The following is a 25,885-nucleotide window of genomic DNA, read 5'->3' as shown; positions in this document are numbered from 1 at the left end:
AAGTGGAACCACTGTGGAGGGTAACGTAGTAAATACAACTTCTGCTTGGACACCCCTGAAACACACAACTAACGTTGCGTTAACTTGCAGTTAGCATTAGCATTAACGTAACAAGAACCCAAATAATGATTAACTTAATGTAATTTGTCAAATTGTTCATCACTCAATGGATGGACAGTGAATTGAGTGGACATTTACTGAGAAGCCCACTGTCTACAGCAAAAAGTGGAAGGCATACAAATCGTTAAGACGCCGATAACAATGTCTTGAATGGACATGTGCAAGATTTGAAATAGAAGAGTCTGTCTTTGTCAAGTGAAGCCTTTCCAACATAGATATTACAAGAAGAAGTGGAACCACTGTGGAGGATAACCTTGCAAATGTGACTTCTGCACAACATTATCCAGGCTGAAACTGATGATGCATCACATTTTAATCTTATCTGATATAAAGTGTCACGTCAAGCTTCCCTCTGTTTTGCCTCCAGCTAACATAGTGACGTCATGGTGGCGTAGGCCATGAAGGGATCTATATATTCATTCTCACGAGTGCCAAACACTGGGAGCAACTCTGGATTCCACATCTTGCTCAAGGACTCTTTAGCCCCTGGTCTATGTAGCAGGAATTGACATGGATCCAACAGCTAATCCTTTGGTTTGTGGACAACTCCCTCTACCTACTGACCCACAGCGGACCCTGACAAAAAAAAGCCAAGCTGGTGACAAACTGCTGCCTCCGACAGACGATAGCACATGATATAAGGAGCCAAGAATTCACTGGCACACTTTCATGTCTCAGCCAACCCTTACAAGAGAACAAAATAAATACACATAAATTGTTCGACAAAGCCACCTAAACACCTTTATAGGGTGTTTAGCAGTTTTGGTTGAGCATACCTGCAGCTTAAACCTATATTTACACTTGTGACTGCAGGCACCATATATCAAGATAAAATCTGGAATTTAATACACTTTCATTTACATGAACATCAATCTTGTTGCGCGTAGTCTTAGTTTCCTTGGCCTGAATTCAAATCAGCGACAAACAAACTCTGGTGTAATAGGAGGTGCTTGCACCAAATTCTTTTATGTCAGAAAAATAAAAAGTAGAAACAACTTGTGCACACATGCACAGAGTGGGATCAAAAGTCCCACTGAACCACATTGAAATTATGACATATGCAATTCTCTTTATTTAATAAAAGGTATTGGAAACATTGACAACCACAAGAGGTTCTGACATGCAAAATGAAGAAGAAATATTTAAGATTCTGTTCTAAACTACAGCCAATTAGTGGTATTAACCACTTAAACTGTACAAACCCTAAACCCTATGACCTAATATATCACTAACAGTAAAAACAAAAAGAAACTTCAAGGAGGTCTCTATTCCTTTTTTTTCCCATCGCCACACAAAGTCAGAGCGTAATCAGTACAGATGTGTGATAATATTATTTTTCCTTTTAATCCAATACAAAGTAATACCATGGCTAACATGCTAATATAACACTGTTAGATGTCTACGTGTGTATATGAAAATGATGACTTTTATAATGAACATCTGTGAATGTAATTATGAAAAATGTATTTTATAGACTTCTTCACAGTTTGTAAACGGTGTGATGTTTTTTGAGAGGCGGGGCTTAGCTGGAGGCAAAATATCTCAAACACAACATGCTGGTTAGAATATTTTAACTGAGTGAAGAGAATATACTAATACACTCACTCAATTTTAGACCATCAATTTTAAAAACTTGTCTATATCGAGTGAAGTGTCTCCAGCAAAGATATTACAAGAAGTAAGTGGAACAATTGTGGAGGGGAACGTAGTAAATGCAACACAAGTACCGTTGCGTTAGCTAGCAGTTAGCATTAGCATGTAACAAAAATCCCCCCAAATAATGATTAACTTACGTAATTTCAGTTACAATTTAGTCTAACTCATAACGTTATCCAGACTGAAACTGATGATTCATTACATTTTAATCTTATCTGATTTGAAGTGTGCACGTTGTTGATGATTATCTCACTCCAGTCCTTTCTTTTAATCACCAAAGCCAAACCAAAATTGTTAGTGTTCAAGTTAGCATTTTTGATTTTTCGATTTTGGTCGACAGTGACAGTGACACCTCACGGTCGACAGTGACAGTGTTCACCTCAAGCTTTCCTATGTTTTGCCTCCAGCTCATTTTGTGACGTCACTGTGATGTGAACCATGAAGGGTTCTTTACTTCTGTATAAGAATTAAGCAAATGTCAGACTTTGTTTTCTCTGTAATCAGAGTAATCAAAGACAATTTGTGAAAATGAACAAGTCAACTGAAAATCTGAGCTAATAACATTTAAATAAAAACCTCTCTGAAAATAAGAACAGTCGCTCTGACTTGGATATAATTCTTTTAGGATCCATAGCCTGTGATGTATTTTCACTATATACCTGGATATTGTCTGCCTCTCTGAATTTTCAGGGCTTTCATCATACAGGTCTGTCTCAGGTGTGGGGGTATTTCCCTGAGCTCTCCCTCCCTGTCTCATGTGCCTCTAATTGCCTCCGGTGTAACTCGTCATGCTCTTCTATGCGGTTCATGATTTGTGGTGTTGCCACAATACCTCACAGACTTTAGACACAAGTCACATGTTGCTTTATTTTAGTGAAGTGAAATAACTGTAAACGATGCTTCTGTTTCTGTCTGCCGTGCTGCAGCTTCTCTCCTCTCGCATATCAATGCACGAGCGCCACAAGGAAAAGTAGGTTCCTATATCCTACACGAATATTGACTACGTATTAAACTGCATTTGAAAAGTACCATATTTATACAATGTGTAGATTCTTGTATGTGAGAAAGCGACCTTGTGAAAATCACTGTGATAAAGGTCAAACAGAAAATCTTTACTTTAGAATCTAATCTCTGCACACACACACACCCTCTCATGTTCACACAATAATAGAAGTCTTGGCACAAGTTCAAGTTAAAGACTTAACGGAGGAAGATTTGCTGAATTCCTGTGAAACATTAACGCAGCCCAGCTGTACCTGCAAACAAAAACATATCTGCCACCGTAATATCAGTTTATAATGGAATTTCACTAAATGCATAGCCAATGTAAAATTGACAGAGCATGAAGCTGCACATAAACGTGACAGAAAGCAGACCTGTGGACTGTAGATAACAATCAAACACGCCCTGGTCAAACATGGGACCCAAGGCGGCGTGACACTGAAACTCAAGCAGTATGAGAAAATATTCAGTTTTACTAAAGGTTATTTAGATAATGAAGTTCATAGGTTGTAAAAAAGGTAAGAAATTACAGAGTTTGTGTCTGTGTTCCGGTGGTCCTAGCCTCAAACTCAAACAACCACTTTGAGAATACTGAAACTGAGCTGTCACTGAGTTTCGCCTGATCTCATTTTACAAGTATGACTTTACTCAGCAGGTTCATTCAGTGGTCAAATAACCTGCCGGTCACGTACAATAGCAAGGGAGGGAGGGAGGACCAAATTGCAAGACACACTCAGCCTTGGGACTATGGCTGAAATTTAGCATTTGTGCTAAGTCTGGTGCATTTACACTGATAGCTAATGCATCAACGTTGATTAATGTGCGCTGTCCCAATTCGATAAACTAGTAATAAAATATAAAGGGTGCCCACTCTTTTTTGGCTAGCAGGCTACATTTCCAATGACTAAGTGATGCACGTTATTCTAAGTAGTGACATTTTTGGACCTTTAGAAAAAGACCCTTTAAGAAAAGTCATAATCTTGAGTTCCTGTGCTGCTGATATATCATATTGGAATGAAAAGTTTTAAAGACCTAAATGAAAATTTGTCTGCTTGTTTATTCTGGAGGTGCAATAGATAAATGATAGACTAACATCTAAACCATCATTTCACTGCACAGGTGAAGAGTTAGTATTTTACTACACAATTCTAACTGTGGTTAAACTAATAGTCTGAGAAACTTTGGCTAACTTTACACCGAGACATTGTAGCTAAATGATTTATTTACTATATGTTTCATGTAAATTGGACTGTTAATTTTTTTTTTAAATTTTACTTCTACCTCATACTTATTCCTACTTATTTTTTTGTTTTTGTTTTTTATTTCTATGCATATGTCTTGTTTATGTGTGTCTTTTTTGTTTACCTCAGACTTAGACTTACTTTTTTTCTTATCTCGTGACTCTTGGACAGGATCAATAAAGTGATCTTGAATCTTGAATTAAATGTGGAACTACATTGTGATTCATGCAGTGTTTCAAGTGCAGGAAGATGACCTGCGATTCAATAGCGTCCCTGATACGTTGCCAGAATGCATCATTTGTATGCATGCAGTCATTTCTTTACCTAGTTTAATGAGAGCAGCACACAGAATCTATTTGGATGATGACAGATCGCCAGAGATTGAAACCGACTCACACGTCACTTAAATGAAAAGCAGCACTTTTACTTTGATTGATCGATGTTCAAGACTATTAATTTTTGTGCATTGGTTACGTATCCATCACACTGATGATATATATTGAAGACTGACAGAAAGAATGACAGAAGTAACAAAAGGATATGTTATGACACCCACTTCTGACACTCTGTCTAGGCATGTACCCCTCAGGGCTCATTTTTTTGCCTCAGCTTTAATTAATGACTCAGTTTGTCTTTTGAAATCAACCACACATGCGAGGAATGTCGCTAAATTAAGGCCACTCTCCAAAAGCACTCCGTCTAATGGCTTTCTCTTGGCTTCTGTCACCCTATGGTCAAACAGAAAAGAATGGCGTCCATGTTGGTAATTACAGGCCCACATGTAAAACAACCTAAAAGGATACTTCAGACATGATAGCAGTGTTCATCTCCGCTCTGTGTGGGCTGCAGGAAACTTTTCTTTCAGCCGGTATTCGCCTGCCCTGACTAGCAGGAGGGAATGTAAATGGGCGCGTTACATTTCTTTTACAGTAATCCCAAGCTTGCCTAAATATAACTGCATCAATAGATATGTTAAGATGTTCTTGTCATCACATCTGTATTAGTAAAATCATTTGTTCCTTCAATACTGAGCTCTCTGAGTGGGCCTAGAGATGAGTTCATTGCAATGTACACCGACCAGGCATAACATTATGTTCCCCTTCCTATTGTTGTGTAGGTCTCCCTTGTGCCTCCAAACAGTTGTTGTGTTGGGGTTTTGTGTGTGTGTCTGTGTCAGGCTGCATCCTGCTAGAAATGGCTGCTGCCATCAAGGAGTGCAAGTATCCTTGCATTGAATAAAATGTGTTCAGATCCTTTGCACACATTTTGCCATGGCTTACGGGTGGTTTTCTGGTTGTGAATGCGGTAATTTACTCTTGATTCTTGGCTTAATTCAAAGTGCTGTGATCAATGTCTCTGACTCATCACACAACAACACTTGAGGCAAATGCCAGGCTAATTCACATTACACGATGAATAAAACGAGAAAACCTGTGCGCCTCACTGCAATTATGCATCGGTACAGGATTGGCTTCACGTGCCCTGGTTTCCTGGTTCGGCTGTTAGAAAGCAGACAATTAGATTTCATCCATTTCTCTGCGGCACTACGTACTTACATCAATCTCTGTTCACAGGTTTGCTGTGCATCTCTGTCTTATTACGTCCCGAAGCTCTGCCTTTTGTGCAGATGTTGTCTGACACCAGCTGGTTTGCCAGGGTGTGATTACAGTGTAGCACGTGGCAATGAAACCCAAAGAGACACACACGGGGGTGAGTTATAGGTAAACACAACTCCTTGTGTCCAAGGTTATGCAAAGAATGCAGGGACAGAGGGGAAGATGTTATTCATTAGAGAAAACACTCCAGGTGTCAGAGAGCTGGACATAAACAATAGGTCTTCCCAAATGAACACGTTCACTGAGACGTTCAAGACCAGAGCACACTGAACTCCACAGAGCTCCAGCACACAGTAAAGGGTGCTCTGCTAAATGAGTAACCAACGTTTCTGAGTAACAGCAGTGTAAGAGGAAGAAAGGAATGTAATAAAACTTTTCCACAAACTCTAGGATCACGATTTGTTTCATTTAACTCCCCCGCCCTCATTTTTTTTTTGCATCATTTGATCGACTTTTCTGACTTTTCTTTAGGCAGAATATCATCTGATGACAGTGGCTGATTGATCGCACTTTTTATGTATATGTACATTATTTCTACTTTTTGTTTCTGTCAGTACTCCTGCTGCGCCCGGAGCCATTGCACTGAAATTTCATTTTTATGTAAATCTGAATGACAAATAAAGTCTGTCTGAGACTACATTCGCTAATGTGCTTTACTGGCTGAGAGTGAACCAATGCAAGCTCATTATTACATCCGCCAATGTCACTGAGCAAAATACGTGAACAATCCCAAAACTTTATGGTGCTCAGTGTTTCAACCGTATAATTTGTGTTAGCAGTGGTGGGTCATCAGGGCCAGAAAAACTTTCTCTGCTGGCTGAAACTTACTAAATTACTCCTGATAGCCTGTTCTTTTCATTGCATGGCTTGTCTATCTCTCAGCTGTAGTGTTTCTGGTCATGTAACTTTTCATTAGAAATGTTATCCAATCATATTTCAGCCGTCATGTGTTGCGGGAGTCAAAGAGATCTGGCTATCGATGTAGTTCCAACTTATGTAAAAGTCAATTTCACGATTATTAATCCCGATTATTCATCGTATTAGCGGAAACATCTGTATTTTTATTACACTACTTTCAAACAAACAAAATCTGAACAATTGTTAAATGCAAAATGAAACTTTAAATAAGAATAAATGCTTAATCATATAAAAGAAATGTCCAAAATTTTACAAGTTACCGACGACTTACAGAATAAATTTGCTATTAATCATGAAGTGCAAATCAGTGGAAACAATCACAGCTTGTACATAAAGACATACTGACTCTCTCTCATCAGTCCACCAAGTGATTTTGAGGCTGCACGGTTTCGCTCACTTCTTATTTGGGCACCTTAATGAAGCCTTAACCATGCGTCGCCCCCTGGTGGTCGGCTGACTACTGGCTGACAAAGTGCTCGGTTAGATGTGAGGCAGACGCCCACATTTTAAATGTGAATATCGCCAACGATCAGGTTCATTTAATCATGGCAGACAAAATCACGATTAAAATTCGATTAATTGTGCAGCCTTATTTCACATAGTTTGAATGAAGAGCTGGATATTGTGAGGAAAGGCGGCCCAGTCCTGGAGCTAGCTAGCAGCTTGACCCAGCAGGTCGGCCACAAATCTGGTTTCTCCAATATCTCAAGCACAGTTCATGCGTGGGACAGTCCATACACACAAATATTGAACACCTGAAACTGTGCAATTTCCTCTGCATCCAATAGTTTCCAGATCTCATGGTTCGATGGTGAATTGAAGTTAAAGGGTCCGTCCATAAACACACATGGACACACCCCTCTCTCAGTTAATAATCAACACAGACTGACCCAGATACCTGTGTGCAAGCGTGCAAGGAAAGGCGAGCGCAGCACATGTAATGGGTCTCCACATTGTGTGTGTGATTCATATCGATAGCCATTTAATAGATCTGATGTTGATTCATAATTAATTTCCCGCATCTCACCGCGGTCTCACGAGACAGGTTCCGCATGACCAGCCTCACAAGAGCGCTAAACAATGTTAGTCCACGTGCGAGGGAGGACCAAAACATGACGGAAACTCTAACTCTGAGAGCACCGTCACGCCTGAAGGCTGATGTGTGGCAGCATTTTGGATTAAAATAATAAATAAATGACGAACAAAGAAGAACTGGACAAAAGCAAATCCACATGCAACTAGTGGTGAAATATTGCGGAAATATCACAAATTCCTAAAACACTTTTCTTTTTCCTAGCTGAAATATTGGACGTTGGACGTAGACACACTGGTGACCGAAAAGATCCTCCAAGTAAATCACATTTAACTGTGTCTGTGTGTGGCCCCTGTTCAGTCACATGGGCTCATTAACCCCGCCTCGGATCCAGCCCTGCCGTCAGTGTACAACACATTCCACAAATATCCCAGATTTTTAAGAGTTTGCCAAATCCCACAGGCTGACCTAATAAACCTGGGCTTGAATGACCACCGGAGACGTCATGAGCCTGACGGGATGCAGCTAATGTGCACACCGGCTATTATCCTGCTGCCTTTTAAAGCCCGTGTCCCTGGTAATGAATTTGTTTGACTGCAGGGTTGTCAGGCTGTAATTATGCAGTCAATTAGTGTTTCTGTGTGAGATGCAGTGAGTTCACAGTTTAAGGCAATCCTCATTAATTCCTTCTTAGAGAATAGATAGCGGCCTGGTTTCTCTTCCAGTGCAAAGCTCTATATACAAAATGTCAAGGTGAGAATGACCTCATTAAAGACTAAATCTGATTTTCTTTGGTCATCACCATCAAAAACTTCTGTTACTGGATGCAAGAGGACGGGCTACAGCAGCAGAAAGCCACACTGAGTGCTTGTCCTGTCACCTAAGGACAGGAAACTGAGGCTATAATTCTCAAGTGTCAAAATTGGGCAATAGAAGGCTGGAAAAGCTGCTACATTCAGGTGGTAGGGTGAGATCCAGCTTGCCTTGTATTAATGGTTCAGGATGGTGGTGGTGTTGTAATGGTGAAGGGGACTTTTTCGTGGTGCACTTTGCTCCTGTTAGTACCATCAGAGTCTGGATGCCTCGGGCTAATGAAGCTAAAACCATCTCAGACCGGTTTCTTGAACAATGACATCGAGTTCACTCAACTCAAATATCCACCACAATCATTAGACTTCAATCCGATAAAGCACCTTTAGGATGCGATGCATCGCTGACAAACAGAGAACAAATCTGGAGCAAACTGCTTGATGAAGCCAACTCTCTGAGGAATCTTTCCAGGACCTTGATGAATCCATGTCATTTAGAATAAAGGCAGCTCTGGAGATAGAAAGGGGCTCTAATCGGGAACTTGCAAAGTGCACCTAATAAAATGGCCTGTGCATGTATGAGCATTTGCAAATTTGCAGGCAAACAACGCAATGCAAGTTCACATTTGGAGATGGAGGTAAAGCACAAGATTTTAACCCAGTCGCTTCCCTTGATGACTTGTTCAACAGCAACATAACCACGCGTTAAGAGACCAATCCTGGCTTATTCACTGAATCACAGGGTTTGAACCATCAACTTTCAATCAGCGACTGATCTTGTTTTTCTACTTGGAGAGTAACCTGTAACTCTCTGTAATTAGCAAACATGAAGAATGATGGATTGGGCCTAATGATGTAGAGCGAAAGAGTCTTTGGAGATTTCATTTGGCCTTCAGTCTATGTGTTTCAAGTAAATGACATATTATAGGATTTCTGAATCTGATACCCTACTGCTGCACCCAGTGAGGAGGAATTTGCAAATCACATCAGTCACAATTCAAAGCAAACCCAGCGCTTGGTGTAGTTTGCTTTCGCACCAAAATCAATCAACACTGATTGCAACTAAAATTTAAAACCTCTTTTTCAGCTTCTCCCCGGATGACACCGAAGTGATGTATGAATTCTACTCACCCAGCAAGAGGAGGCTCAGATGCATGGTGGCGATGAGCATGGTGGGACGCCTGAACGCATGGACACGACTCTGTAACACACAGGGATCAGACACAAGGATTACACAAAACATGTTTAGTTTGATATGGTGCCAGTGGGAGGGGGAGGTCAGGTTCATTAGCAAATTAACCCAGGTCACTTGCAGAGATTCTGTCTATTAACCTTTATCCTGTTTGTCATTTCCAGGTAGTAAAGGTAGACGGTAAAATATTTTACAGGTCTTCTCTGGCTGTAGTAAATGTCGCACCTGTGTTTTTTGGTCCAAGAGCAGCTTTCATGGTTAATGTCACCACAACACCCGAAGATGTTTTATAGATCCAATCCAATACCAGTCTTTTAATGTTAATTATTGACCAATCTGAGTCTGTCAAAGTTAACAGCCAGTTTTAATGACTTCACTGTTGTGCCATGCCACATTTAAGCATTGTTTCGACCAGTCACTGATTACATAACAACAACACGGACCCAGTGCGAAGCAGCAAACTAGCAGCGGTTCATCAAGTGTGTGGAAATACTTCACTAAAGATACTACTGTGACGTGTCAGCCCTGAAATACAACTAACGCTAGCAGATAAATGGTCCAAATCCTCTGGGCAGGAGCCAGTTAACAACTTCACCAAACGTCCGTGGGTAACACAGAGAAGGAGGCTGCACATCAACTATTAGATAAAGTTATTAGACCTTTAGCTGCAGGACACAGAGAAGACTTCAGAGAGATACCTGCTACACTATCCCATCTAACAACACTCTATGGAGTGCTATTAAATGCTGCGTTGCTGCCTGTTTTTGTACAGGCTATACATATCTGCAGCTCACACTATGTAGCACATGAGCTGTCTGTTGTCAACACATGTGTTCAGGTGAAGAATTTAGATTTCATTGTTGCAAAGCATCACTTTCAACTGGGTTTTTATGTGGCTCAAGGTCGACTTGACTTTCTGACACCAAGGTCTGCCAACACTCCTTAAATGTGGGGTTCTGCTCACTGAATAGGGCTGGATACTGTGTATGGAGCGGTTTGTGTGTCTGTTTGTGTCGCACTGACAGACAGACACAACACATAATGTTCATGTCGCTCAGTGACATAAAACGGCCTCTGAGACGGATGAAATTGGAAACAGAAGCACAACAGAACCGGAGAAAATGTCAGCATTGATTCTGGACTACAAATAAAACACTTAAGTTAGACGGTAAATGGATTTGTTGCCTTTCAAGCAATAACGCAAAGGTCTTCGTTTTACAGAATTTCTCAAATTAGACTTAACATAACTTCAGATTTGCATTTTAAAGCAGGTCTCAGCTTGGTGGCCCACGAGATTTACACAGTCGTGACTGCACACATAACAATAAGGAACTGACTTTGTTTTTGAAATTTAGATGCAAATACTTCAAACCACAGTCTAAACAAACCAGCGTCCTAAAAAAAAAACAAGATTATATTCATACTTGAGGGGTGGTAATGTGGTAATATTGGATGGAAGTACATGACTACATGGTTTTCTGCAGAAAAAAAAGGGTGGTTGTCCTTTCTATTTGTTTTGTGATTTGAATGCAGGCTGACTTCAATTTAAACTCCATTACTTCAATATTTCCAACTCATTACATTAACTTGTTCAGCTATAATGATAATGATGCAATTTAGAAAACAACTTTTCCGTTACAGGACCTTTGTCCCAGGGTCAAGGTAACATCAACAACAGATTTAGGAATTTGTGTCTCAATTAAGCTCCCAGGACTTTTCGAACAAGAAATCTGCAGCGCTGAACATTTGAGACTGAGGTTGAGCATTTTACAACCTCTTGAGAGTAGTCGTTAGATCGCGGTTGAAGAAACCTTTTACTTCTTTGAAACAAGTTCCTAGGGACATAAAGTTCTTGATACTTTGAAAGGAAACTCGGCTCTAAAGTACTGCTTCATGAACTTTTGACTTTTGGATGTGTGGTCTTTTATTACTCTGTGGAGACTGAGCCCACTCAAGTGAGACAAAAACACAGAATATAAAGACATTAGATTTCAAGAATATATTTCAGCTATGGACTTAAATAAAAATCACATAGATAATGACAAACCAGACTTTTTTCCCTATATATTATTACGCCCATGTGTTGGGGGCCCCTCACTTCACAGTCTAGAGTGCAGAGATGTGCGAAGCAGTTTGAAGCCTCTTTGCCAACGAAGATTTAAAACAAGAACCTTGACTTAATGACACCTAATATCAGTTGACAACTAACATTTAAATGAATGTGCTGGAAAACACATGTAAAGGAAAAAACAAAAAAAAATTTAAAAAACACCTGCTGCACAGTTAAAACCACTGCGCCGCTGTTAAAGTTTAACAGCTACAAAGTTAAACGGGCTTACACTTTATCCACAACTCCCCACAGGGACGGTGGCAGCACAAGGTCACGTTTTAATCTAGAATCCGACGACGGAAAACACACCGATACAGAGACAGATTTTAGCCGACGCTTGTGTGAATCTGTGCGAAAAACTTTGAAGTTAAGAGTGGTGATTCTGAGAGCAGCTTGGTACTCACGCAGCCTCGGCTCTCCTCGGTCCGGTCAGAGCTGCTCATCCTGCGTCCTCTGTGGGTCAGTTCTACTTGACAGCGTGCAGATTTCTATGTCCCAGTGCACACGTGTGCAAGCCCCGGAGCCCGGTGTGTACATTTACGCGTGCATGCACATGTGTGGTGCGTATGTGCGCCAGAATGTGTAAAACAAACTTGAAAGCACAACTGACGGCGGCGATGTAAAAACAGAGGGAACCCCACCGGCCAATGGGGACACGGAGAGAGGGTGTACGGGACCCCCTTCATTTCACCCACCCCAACCTCCCCCCCCCTCTCTCCAGCTCGTCACTGGGGCACTGGGGGTGAATGGGCAGCTATTCTTATTCTAATTCCTCTGTCACTCTGCGGGCCACTGGCTGAAAGAGGGGAACGGTCTCCAGGCTTTTGGAATGCACCACCCCTTTCTTCTGGACACTAAGGCAGAGCCGAGAGAGGGAAGAGGAAGCCAGAGCGGGTTCGTGGAAGAGGAGAAAACGAGTGGAGGAGAAAAAAAAGGGATGAATGAATCTGAAAAGGGTGACATTTTGGCTTTTTGGGGTAAAACTAGGTCACTGGATTGCACCACTTTCATAGCGAGGACATGAGAGAACTAGTGCCACATCAACTTGTGTTTGAGTTTCATGAACACATTGTCTCAAATATCTTTAAATTAGACTCACGCCTAACAATGAATTCATTAGAATTTGCTGGTCAAAGGTCGCAGGGACCACACGTCTCTGATTTCTAGGGATTTCTTGGATGACATAAATGCTTTTTATGAATGAGAAAAGAAGAAGTTGCAGGCGTACTAGAATTATTGCGGTAGCTGGTTGCGCTGCCTTTGACATAGCAGTTTAAAATGTTTAAATAAATATGTCAAAATAAATTGTGCCTGTTTCTTCATTTCATCTTGATGAGATCTTTTTTTTTAATCTCTGAGCTGTAATTGGCCCCAGATTTCCATATCAGCAGACAGCACTACTTCACATCCTCTCTCTGGATGAGGGGTAGTCCACCACAAACTTTCTCACTCCAGTGTTTTTCTGGGAACTGATTATGTTCCTGTAAAGATCTGCCACATCAATCAGATCCTGTGACCGTGATTTATTTATGCCAGGAGAGTCAAATTAATTTTAGTTACATGCAGCCCAATGTCATCTCAAGCAGGGTGGACCTGTATCATTACAAATTATCGATATGACAATATGTCGCGATACTTTTTCTTCCAATACAATATTGACTTTGAATGTCTTAATATCAATTTGAAAAGAAAAAGGAAAAGTCATGTTTTGACTCAGTTTGTCCCCTTAATTATCACTGTCATCTGATGCACATATATACAACTTATATTTTAAGCTGCATTTTAAAATTTCTCACTAAATTATGCAGAATATTGCAATATATCAAAATATCGCGGGAAAGTATCGTATCGTGACGTCCTTGCCATTACCCACCTCCAGTAATAACCTATAAATAATTTGCTTTAGTGTAAATGAGTACAAGTAAATTAGAAATGAAATGAAATATCATTTGTAAAAATTAAGTTTCTTAAATGCAATTTAGCTGGTTTTGGCCAGTGAGATTTTGTCTCAGTCGCATTCAGTTACGTAACTTAATGATAAAGGTTTTTGTAGCCCAAATTGAAGTGTGAAAACAACCGTTTTGCCTTTATACCCAAAATATTCTAATTACCTGTAGTAGTGCTGGGAGACTAATTCTGTTTCTACTGGACAGATGAAGCGAGATGATTCTTATGATGCTTTTCCATCCATATTATTGGACCTTATCATTTTGAAATGATAATTGAGATTTGAAAATATGAAAATCTTATATTTTTTTTGCTGGATCAATACAGTATCTAAGTCTAAGCTAAGCTAACTAGCTCCTAGCTAGTTGATTTGCCAAATATGTATAAACTCAGTGCAATCTACCGCAGAATATTATGTGGTGTAATTCTGCAGAGATCCAGAGTTCAGCGATTCCCTTTTACCTCTAGTTAGAAAATAAAAGAAGGTGAAAAGTTAGAGCTGAATCATGGCGGATGATTAAAGCCTGGATTGCCGCAGTAAGTCTAGTTCAATTACTGGATTAGAAAAGAGAAAGGAGTGGGCAGACACGTGTCTGTGTCTCTGTGCGTGAGACATCTGCATACGAAGGTTTACGGGTCTGAATACGAGTGATCCAAGCTGGACTACTAGACAAACCGCAGGAGAGAACAAAGCTGCATTTATATTCCTAGCGCTGCAGTGATGTGGCTGCTGACCTCTGCCAGAGAGGGAGATGGAGAGGCTCAGTATCACACACTGAGCACAGACAAGTGGAACTACGAGAGTGTACATGGGGAGATTATTTGAGGCTGTCGAGGGTTCTTCTTCTCTGTTTTGTTAATTTATTTCTGAGACAGCCTTTGAGAAAACATTTCTTCTTGGAGATAAATGTTAACACCTCATTCAATTAAACTGTTATCACGAATGTCAACAGAAAGTTTCAATGAATTTAAGTTGAGGCAAAAGTCCTGCTAGTAACTCCAGCTACATATTTCTTGTGATCTTATGTTTTCCTTTGAATCAGGAAACTAATAAACGGGTTTATAACAGTGATGGTTAGCTGTGTGTGCATATTGGACTGTTAGTAATAATTAAGATGTAAGTGAGCATTGCTTTAATATCAAAAGGTAAGGTGCTTTTATGCTTACGTTTCTTTCCAATTCAAGGAGTAATTGATACAATATTGTTAGTTGTTAGAAATCACGTCAAAGCCATGAATATAGACAAGTTCTATCTTCTTTGTGCCTCCAGAACAGTTGTGACTCATCAGAGAATGGACATGGGTCTTTTGTGGGTGTCCTGTGTGTGTGTGTGTGTGTGTGTGTGTGTGTGTGTGTGTGTGTGTGTGTGTGTCTGGTCTGGTCTAGGTGGGTGCTACATGTCTAAGTAACATCCACATGAATGAATCCCAGGTCCAAAAGTTTTCCAGCAGAGCAGTGAATTGTCACAAGATGGTATAAATCTTCTGTCAGTGGTCATAATGTTGTGGCTGATCGGTGTATTATTTTCTCCACTAACATATAAAAGCTAAGGACTTGGACATATAAGACGCAATCTTCATAGTCCCATACTCTATGACCCTGAGCAAACACGGACACACAAACCGTAACAGTACGATAAGACGGGTTGAAGTTCAGAGCAGCGTGATACTGTGCAGCCATCAGACGAGAAATCTCAACACACTAGTCCAAACATCCTCAGGTTCCCACATCCTTGAGCACAGCGCAATGTGTGTGTACGCATCAAATGAAAAGCTACTGAACAGACCATCCAGAGGTTGAGGTGCGGTAAAACGCAGGCTGGGCTAGAAATAGAACCAGATTATGAGATCACAGAGGCGGAGGTGGGCTGTTATGTTTTCTTGTATGCTTTAAAAATCCCTGCTCACGCAGCCAACGATTAAAACGAGAGCACTGCAAGACATCCTATCATGCTAGACGGTGCCGCTCTCCATCGATTTCAAATATAGGATAATGATGGGGGGTAAAACTGGAGCATTTCTCTCTGAATTTATTCACACTGACTCAGTAGCAATTATGCACCAGAATGCGTTTAAGAAGAAGAAAAAAAAAATCCCGAGCCATCATAAATTATAGTGACACACCTTGAAGCCACAAAGATTGTATCTACCCAGATTAAAATAAAATTGCACAGACCACACTGAACCGTGCAGAGCAAAACCTCTTCTAGGCAAAACAGTTTTCAACACGAACACACATCAATACTACGAATCCAACGCTTATTTTTTATTTGCAATGGGCCTTTTAAGTTAGGCAACATCACTTTAATTAGATGTACACAACATTCAAACATCTGCCCGATTTGATTAAAAAAAAAACAAAAAAAAAAAACGACCACCCAAACTCAATATCTTTAAATAAAAGGGATTCAGTTTAACCACAGTGCCTGACAAGGAAAAGACTCGCCTTCAAAGCAGCTTCCTAATCCACTACATATATCATCAGATCATTGCCCTGGAGCTGAAGGAAATCTCATAATATCTGTCTGGGTAGTTGCTTCACCTATGCCGGCATCTCACAGTAGAAAGAAAAGATTATTTTTCCACTTCTGGATTCCAGAGAGGGAGAGGCGTGTTTCTCAGTGTCAGAGTGTGAGAAGCAGAGTGGATTTTCAATGTAACTGACCCAGAAATAAAACACAAATTCCTTTTACCGCTGGCCTGACTTAGCCTTTGTTCCACACCAACCTATGCACACACACACACACACACACACACACACAGACACAATAGAAAAGTGTGAATGTGCATTCATCTCTATTCATAATCATTAAGAATATAACTCAACAGCTACACACTGTATCAGTTCTAGCCTGACAGTCATTTCGGCTGTCTAGGGACACACCTGCAAGGCTGACAAAAAAAAAATAAAACCTCACGCGAGGGCATGACCAAACAGTAGCCAGTGAGCAGCCTTCAAGGTGATTAAACTACAGACGCGCTGCGAGCAACACAATCACCACATTCATGTTTGGACTAGAAATGGTGTAAAATCTGTAGGCGAGATGTGAAGGTGATCGGGGCAACTCTGAGGTTGTGCCGCAGCATTAAATCCTGCAGAGGAGGTCAGGACAGATTAATCCGGGCAGGGCTGCATGTGGAAGGCACACAGTCCAGAGGAGTGAAATGAAACGGTGCTTCACATTGGTTAGCGTAACCCTTGCTTACATAAGAACTGTTTTGAAGTGAATTTAACTTCTACTACTTACATTTCTGCAAGAAAACATCACCGGATTTTCACTTTTCACAATTAAACAGATGAAAATGAAATATTATATGCATTTAACTAAGGTAGTTGAACCCTTGTTTCCAGCTGTGGCCTCCCTTAGTTCTGAGACGATGATGGGTTCCCTCACATGCGCTGTTTGATCTTCCACAACATTTCTACTGGATTAAGTTCAGGACTTGGCCGTTACTAAACATTCATCTTGTTCTCCTTTGGCTCGTTGTCTGGCTGCATGACACAGTTTCTCTTCAGATTCAGTTCACGGACACATGCCCCGACATCTTCTTTTGGAATTCACTGGTATAATTCACTTATAATTCGTTGGTCCATCAATGCTGACAAGACGTCCTTCTCCAAATGCAACAAAACAGGCCCAAACAAGGCATTTGTTTCATCTCCAGAGACGACGCCTCTAATTTAAAGCAAACAGTTCTACCTTGGTCTTAATCCAGTGCTTCTCAAACTTTCTTGGTCATTCCCCACTCCGAACAAGAGAGAATCTTCAAGCCCAACAAAAACAACAAACAAACTACACTTTTTTTTTTGATCAAACAATGTAATGTTATACTTCATAACAAAGCAAAAATCATTAACACCAAATAACACAGAGTCCAAAAGAAAATAAAATTGCAGCTTTGCAATCACTTGCTTCAAAATCAAAAGTCAGAAGTACAGAAATGATGAAACATTTGCAATCTGTGCCAAAAAGCAACACAAAACAACAAAGCCAAATCCATTTTTTGGGCAGGTGAGCATTAGTGGCTGCAATGAGCTTGTTTCCACTGCACATCGTTTCAAAACGGGGCACTTCCACTCTTAAATTGTACTCAATGTTCAGCCAATGTTCAGGTCCCAGGAGCATGGTGCTGTGCTGCGGCACACTTGAACCTTGGAAACCGAATCATTCAGGCAGGAAAACAGGAAAATAATTCATTAATTGATTATTGTCAAGAAAGGAGATGGATTAAATTGAATGTTTCCTGCCGTGTGTCGCACCGTCCCACCTGTCATGTCTCCATTCCCCACTAGAACAAACCAACAAACCCAACAGTCTTCTGTCTTCACATGATGTTTAACAAACTGCAGACAGACTGAAGTGTTATTCCTGGAGAACAGTGGCTTCGTCCTTGCCACTCTGTCATGCACACAACGGCTGTTCAGGTTTCTCAAGATGAATCTCATTTACATTGACTGGAGAAACCTCTAATGATATGGAATCAAATTTCGCCTTGCCATCAGCAAGCTATCCTCGGAGTGCCCTTGCTTTTGCAACTCACATATATGTAATATGGGCTCATTTTCCTTGATAAACGCAAACATTTCTTTGTTTGCTATTGACAATTGGCAGCTACCACTTTTACGTAACCTGGCCAAGACTTCACAGTCAGCTGTCAGTGGGAAATGTACCAAACAAGCCAAATGGACAGCATGCGGTTCCCAGCATGCCATGCCCATCATATATTCCAATTCTTGTTTGACTATTATGTACTAATAGGTTTTTGGTAATTACTTTTAGAAATGCAGTCAGCAGTTGAGAAACAGCTCAGCTCATTAACTTTCCCAGATTGTTTTCTACCCTATACGCAGGGTACCCTATTAATCCTGTCTCTCTTAATCCATTCTCCAACACATATCATTAATTAGCGTTCAGTGAAGTTGGTGCTCTTGCATGCAGGAAATGAAAAAAGAAACACCATCAACGAGGCAGATATCCTGAGCGATTAGCAGTGATTGCAGCTCATCAGACCGGCTGACACCCAAAATAAAATCATCACATTGTGCCGGGAAGCAGATGCATTTTTCAGGAAGCCAAGAAGTTTTTCTTTTTTTTTTCTACACGCCTCTGCAACATTGCATGAACATTGGAGGCAGCACCGATGGAGTGGCTGACCAGGGTGGTGGTCTCCGTCGTTAAAAAAGGGGACCAGAGACTGGGAAAGTCTATGCCAGGATGCTCGAACAGAGGGTCCAATCGATAGTTGAACCTCAGATCGAGGAGGAAGAAAGTGGTGGAACCACGGACCAGCTCTTTACCGCTGCTAGGGTGCTGGAGGGGAAATGGGTCCAAATGTTTGCCCAACCAGTCCACATACGTATGGGGTGGAAGGCCCCTTGCTAAGGACCATTCAGTGTCTGTACCAAAGGAGCGAGAGTTTGGTCCATGTAGTCGGCTGTAAATTGGACCTGTACCTGGTGAGGGTTCTGTTCATGACTTTTATGGACAGAATTTCTAGGGTGTTGAGTTCGGTGATTCAAGGATCTCGTCCCTTCTTTGCTGCGGATGATGTGGTCCTCTTAGCTTGACTGACCTACGACCTACAGCTCTTACTGGAGTGGTTTGCAGCCGAGTGTGAAGCGGCTGGGATGAAGTTCAGCACCGCCAAGTCTGAGGCCATGGTCTTCAGAGGCAAAAAGATGGATTGTTCACTCCAGGTCCAGGAGGAGGTCCTGCCTCTAGTGGAGGAGTTCACGAGTGAGGACAGGATGGAGTGGGAGATCTTAATCAGTCTGAAGTGGTGAAGAGAGAGATAAAGCGAAAGACGAAGCTCTCAATTCACCATTCGATCTACGTTCCAAGTCTCATCTATGGTCATAAACTCTGGGTAATGACCAAAAGATCTTATAATCGCGATCTTGGCAGTGACCGACTCCATCTCTCTACCAGATAACTTAGAAATGATCAAAGTGGAGCTGAGGCCAAAACAGTTTCTTGTTTTGTTTCCCATCAAGTTTTTCAACCCCAGGGGTTACAGATTGGTGTAAACCACCCACTCAAAATAAAGAACATACTCAGAACTTGTCTGGAAATTTGACTTGGAGCAAAGGAAGTTACAAAGTGTGTCACACCTATTAGCGAGCCAACATAATAAACAAGGCATAATATGAGTATGTTAAACTAAGAAAAGACTCTTTAAAAAACGCTTAAATAGTCCAGCGAGTCAACAGTCCAGCTATTCTTAGGAAGTTGATTCATCAGGGTGGGGGCCAGCACAACAAAGGCTTGATCACCTTTAGTTTGTTTTGTAATTATAAATAGAAATGGAGAGAAGGCCACGATAAGAGTATGGAGTTACTCAGACACTGTTAAGCATTAGTCAATACAGAAAAATGGGTCATAAACAGGAGAACTGGCATAAACATGAAACATGTGATGGTCATAGCTTCACACATTAAATGAGAGTAAATGGCGACATGCAGCATTTATCCACAATTTATACAACTAAAGACAGATAAATAAAACAAAACGTAAACAAATCTACATTGTACAGACTATACAATTAATTAGCCCGAGACTTCAAATAACTAAATTACCCAGGAAGAAGGAAGCAGCAGAGACACAAATTCTAAAGAGGCGTAGCCTTAATCAGTCCGTCTTGTCGAAGTGCTGCACAGAAGGAACTTATATAACCAGTGGATTGATAACGAGCATCTCATACAGAGAACCCAACAATGACGGCCCTAATGAACATCAAAGATATCAAAGATATTCATTAGAACAGAACAAAATGGAGCAAATGGCTGAGAGAAATTTGTGTTCATTCAATGTCAATCTCTGACTAGACTGGGGTTCCCAAAACAATCGAAACACATCTTAGTACACGACACAAGACGCAGCCGTTAAAATGAAGGCACAATTCGTGACAACAGCTCACTCACTCTTGTGCACGATTGTTATACTAGGATGCATTAGTTTCGTACCTAATAAACTTGCAAATGAGTTTATATTAAATTATTAAAAAAAAAACACATCTCCCACATGGTCTGTTCTACCACTTGGGCTCTGAACGACTCGTGGATCCTCTTATCCCTTCAGGTTGGAGCTGGTATTAGCTGCAGGGTGAGAGGCCAGGTCCTTGAGCTGATTAAAGCTACACTAAGCCCTCAAGGGCCATGGGAACCTGTACCACCCGATGCACAGCAAAATACTCACACAAGCTGGTCAAAGGAAATTAATTACGCTTTGGAATTCCAAAGGGAAAAATTAAATTTAAAAAGCCCTTCACATTTTTAGGGATTCCCTCACACACAAAGTACCAGTTTGGAGACCCTGCTTTTCGATATAAGATTATATGTCTGGTTGTGTACCGCCAAATTTTTGTACTCTGGCTCTGATACTCTCAGAGTAGAAACAACTAAGGTATATGCAAAGGAAATGGGCTGGAGACTCGATCTACGTGCATGAATGTCTCTTTAAGTGTCCATCAATGCAGGAGCACGTGAAGTCCCAGATGGTACTAAACTCATGGAGGGAAATTGCTGCAAATCGACGTTGATAATATCAATGCGTGAGAAGCAAAAATTTAATGAAATAGGGCAGTTTTAGGCAGATGCAGATATAAGAGCTAACTCTGCCACATGCTAGTCGCACAGAAACAACACTGTGTACTGAGTATCTGTTTGTCTCTGAGGGAAAAATATAGGGTCCACCTTACAGGTTTGACAACACCTATTTTTCTTCCATCACTGTGGAGTTTAGTCCAGACCAAAAGCTAATTACCAGCAACGAGCTAGGCTACAGAAGATAAGCTAGCCTAAAATCAGATATGCTCGGCTTGGCGAGATGGTACTAATAGAGCAACAGTAGGGAAGGCGCATAGAGCTAATTGTAGCTTTAAGTTAAGCAATACACCATAGAGCTATGTTTGAAAGTTATATTCAAAACTAAACTAAAAATAAAGGGTCCACTTCACAGGTTTGATGCTAGTGCCCAACTATTTTTCTTCCATCACTGTGGAGTTTAGACTGAGCCAAAAGCTAATTACCAGCAACGACTGGCTATGGAGGCTAAGCTAGCCTAAAATCAGATGTATCCCAACCTGAGCTTGGGGAGGTGGCACTAGTAGAGCAACACATCAACAGTAGGGAGAGGTAATTGTAGCTCCAAGTAAAGGAATACACCACAGAGCTATGTTTAAGTTATATTCCAGTTTGTTGATCAGTATTTGTTTTGTTGAAACTATCTAGATTTGAGATGAAACTGTCATGTCCCTCAGAGGCTGCATGCACCGTCAGGGCCTTTGTAGCGTATTGGAGGGTGCATGGCAGAATATGTACACAGATGATTGTGTATAACATCTAAGGGCAACATTTAGACCAATCAGACTCTAACACATGCTCACGGACGCTAACAGTACTTTCCATTGATAAAAAAACAAAAACATCTTGCCTAACCCTAACCCTGAGATCTGGGGAAAAAAAGATTCAGAAACGGCACCACACCAGTTCATACAAACTATTTTCTCATGCAACTCGTTGACATCAATAAAGATGTCACCTGCAACTCACAAAATGACCCAATATGGCATCTTTCGGTGCCAGGAGCGCTGAAAATAACTGAAAAAGAGCAAATCTGGACTTTAGAAGTGTGGTAACTGCATGTTTACTAATTCTGCTGGCTTTCCAATCTCAAACACAACAAGGTTGAACTCTTGAATCTTGATTTGAAACAATGCAATACGTGATGGAGATCCAAACATGACGGAAGCTAAACCTTAAGGCCTGAAAGTTGATTGGATTTAAAAAAAAAAAGTATGACGACGCAGCTACACAGCTACACAAATACAAAGATGTATGGAAGATGTGAAACTAGAGGTGAAATACTGTGGAATATAAGACAAATACAATTCTCTGGAACCAATGATAACGTTAGTTTTGTGAAAACTGTGCTGTGACTGGAATCAATTAATCAATTACAAAATTTTTGTGTAAAAAAAAAAACTTATATTAATATAGATAGGCTGTGAATCTGAGCTCAGCTCTTTATTCTGGTAGGAATGTGTGCAATGACGTCAGAAATCTGCCTCTCAGCCATGAGTGACCAGGTCCACACACACATACACAGATTAGTCCTTCCATCACTTTACTGGACCTTCCATTGACTTCCACTCAACCCCAGCTAACTACTATTTGTCCAGCATAGGTAATACAAGTACTCACACACATTGTAAGTCAATTAACTTAATCAAACATGTAAAATATTCAACTTGCCACTTATTTTTTAGTTTCTGAGTCAACTTTTGGAAACTTGAAATATAATTTTCTAACTCGCACAAAAACAACTTCTTAAAATCACTTTATTCTGACTGTTAAAATATTTATTTTATATTTAAGTTTTAACCACTTTGGGATTTATCTTATAGGGCTGGATTAAAAAAAAAAATGCATCTACTTCAAAATATGCAGATTTCCGCTGCCAGCAATGACAGAAATTACACAAAACAAACTCAGTCAACAGTAAACCAACACTATGGGAGTTACACACTTACTAAAAATTAAACCAAAACCCACTGCAACACGGGACAACCTCAAGATGTGCCGGCTTTCTGACCTCAGAACAGCACAGCACTCAAAACCAATCTCAATCTGAATGAATTAAAATCCTCAGATGGACTTTTCTTAAAAATACACTCCAATTCCTGCGTTATCTCAGTTGAAATCTCTCGTGAGACTAGTTTTGCACAACAAATCTCAATATTAGCCACGTGTGAGGGGGATCCCAAACATGACAGAAGCTCTGATTGGATTTAAAAAACCATGACGACAGAGAAGAGCTGAGCAAAAACATTATTTCTAAACTGAAATATAAATAAATGCATAAATGTCCTAAATGCTTATTGAATCAAATCAGGTCCAGTCCTCATCTCTTATTTAACTAAAGTACATTCTCAGTGTCCTTCTGTTCAAATGTTATACTCAAGCACATAAACTTTCATCCAGTAGAATATGAACAAAGAGAAAACATGAATCATACTGTAAGATTTCAAACATATAATAACCTCCCAAAAACTAATAAAAAATCACAGCAGCAGCACAGAGAAAATAAAATAATTAAAATGTATAAAGATAAAATTATTTGATCTTAATTTAAAGTTTGTGGCTTGGTTCATTTAAACGACTTCTTTCAGCAACTCATTCACTCCCCATGTGGACGGTGCAGCAGCACCGCAGCAACATTATAAAGTTCATATAAAGCCAGTAAAGACACCTGCAGACCCTCTGGCCTCTAATGCGCGGGGAGTTCACTCAGGTGTGGAGAAAATCTGGCCAAGACCAAAGAGCAAAGACAACCCGGAAAACTCACCTGCTCCGAACCTTCTCGCTGCTGCTGCTGCTGCTCCTCTTTCTCACGAACTTTCCCTCTTTCGCTTTCTTTCCTTCACTAACTTCTCTCGACTCCCGAGTCCGGCTGCACTGCTCGTCCGTGTGTGTGTGTGTGTGTGTGTGTGTGAGAGAGAGAGATAGAGAAAGAAAGAGAGAGAAACAGAGAGAAAGAGAGAGAGAGGGAGCAGACCTGCCGCGCTTTTTCCTCTCCCGATAACCTACAATGATTCATTAGCAAATATTGTGCACAGTTCCTCGACTGTAATAAGCAACTATTGTAAATAATAATAATATTAATAATAAATTAAGTGACGAAGTGATCGCCAGATCACGGACTTTCATTTTTTTCTCTTGAGAAATGTCATGTGGCTTGTGAAGTTATTGAAATGCATGTGTGAGACTTGAGAGCCTTCACAGTTTGTAAACAAAAAATGTGGCGTTTTTTGAGGGGCGGGGCTTAGCTGGAGGCAAAACATCTCAAACACTGTAGCCTGTAAACACCGTTAGCATATTTCAACTGACTGTTTTGGCAAGAATGGACGAAGAAAACGTATAATTTGTAGAATATACTAATACAATCACTCCCCGATACCGTGAGTGTTATTTTAAAGAGTTGATTCTGACTGATGTGATTATATTCACCAACCCCTACACTCTCACTCACCGGATGGACGATTTGACCAAAGGAGGACACAGAGGGGACGAAGTCTGATCTGTCTTTATAAGTGAAACCTCTCCAACAAAGATATTATAAGAAGTAAGTGGAACCACTGTGGAGGGTAACGTAACAAATGTAACTTCTGCTTGGACACCCCTGAAACATACAACTAACACCGTATTAACTAGCCTAGTGGTTAGCATTAGCATTAATGCCCCAAATAACAAAGAATCCCCCAAATAATGATTAACTTAATGTAATTTTAATCACAATTTAGTCTAACCCATAACGTTATCCAGGCTGAAAATGAATTTGCATTAAATATTAATCTGACCTGATATGAAGTGTGCATTCCAAGCGTTGTTGATGATTGTCTCACTCCTCTCTCACTTATGCATTTGTTCATTATTATTAATAATAAGAATTATTTTGTTATAATAAAAACTAACACATTTCCCACAAAAGCTGCAAGATAACAGTTCAAGAAGTTATTCTAGTTTCCTGTTAAGCCAAAGGCAGTGAGCCTTGTGCGTGGAACTGAATAGTACAAACAACACAAACTCTTCCTTTTTTTGTGCACATTTCTTCTTACTTAACATTTGTTTTATTCAGCATTCACAGATTGCACCCAAAAGCTGCAAGATAACAGTTGATAAAGTTATTCTAGTTTTCTACTAAGCCATAGGCAGCGTTAACGAGCTTTGTGCATGAAACTAAACTGAATGTAGCCATCTCAGTTTGAGTTTCTCTTACACCACTGCTAAAACAGTCAATGTTAATTGCACAATTTTTTTGAGTGTCATAATCTCAAAGGACGGCATCATTTGAGTCTAAATGATGTTTAAATGTTCAAGATGCTTTTGCAGAACCCAGAGCTTGGAAAGTTTTTGTCAGTTTATTTTTGTTCTGTCCACGGTGATATGCAGTATTCATGTTGCCTGCAAACGTTATGATATCTTCCCACATGAACGATATGAGAGGTGAAAGGATATGAGATTTTCCTTTCGTTACACGCCCGGACAAAAAAAAGGACAGATCTTTGATGGACCACAAAAAAACAGGGGGGGAGGTACTGCACATACATCTCTAGGGTGCAGCCTCGTCTTGTTTCATGAGTGGAAAACAGCGACGTAGCTCATCGCAGACAGGATTTGTAGCACGGGAATTATCAAGAGATGATGACAGTCGCCGTCGCCACGCTCATTATGTGGTGCCAGC

The 25,885-nt window shown here is 40.5% G+C and overlaps 1 protein-coding gene across 2 annotated transcripts in view; it reads right to left on the bottom strand.

Moving 5' to 3' along the window:
- Positions 1-24,132, bottom strand: part of lamb2l (laminin, beta 2-like) — a 59,646-nt gene extending 35,514 nt beyond the window's left edge. The window contains exons 1-2 of one of the 2 annotated variants that reach the window (XM_047603329.1): positions 23,990-24,132; positions 9,527-9,596 (exon numbers count right to left, since the gene is read on the bottom strand). In XM_047603329.1, coding sequence (XP_047459285.1) covers positions 9,527-9,566 — 40 coding nt within the window. In that variant the 5' untranslated portion in view covers positions 9,567-9,596; positions 23,990-24,132. Of the gene's footprint in view, positions 1-9,526; positions 9,597-12,101; positions 12,328-23,989 lie in introns of those variants that run through there. The other variant, XM_047603321.1, reaches the window with a different exon arrangement.
- Positions 24,133-25,885: the final 1,753 nt, after the last annotated feature.

The sequence above is a fragment of the Mugil cephalus genome, chromosome 1, assembly GCF_022458985.1.
Source record: "Mugil cephalus isolate CIBA_MC_2020 chromosome 1, CIBA_Mcephalus_1.1, whole genome shotgun sequence".
Lineage (NCBI taxonomy): Eukaryota > Metazoa > Chordata > Actinopteri > Mugiliformes > Mugilidae > Mugil > Mugil cephalus.
Note: the sequence above shows the minus strand (reverse complement) of the source record. Positions and strands in the feature narration are given on the sequence as shown.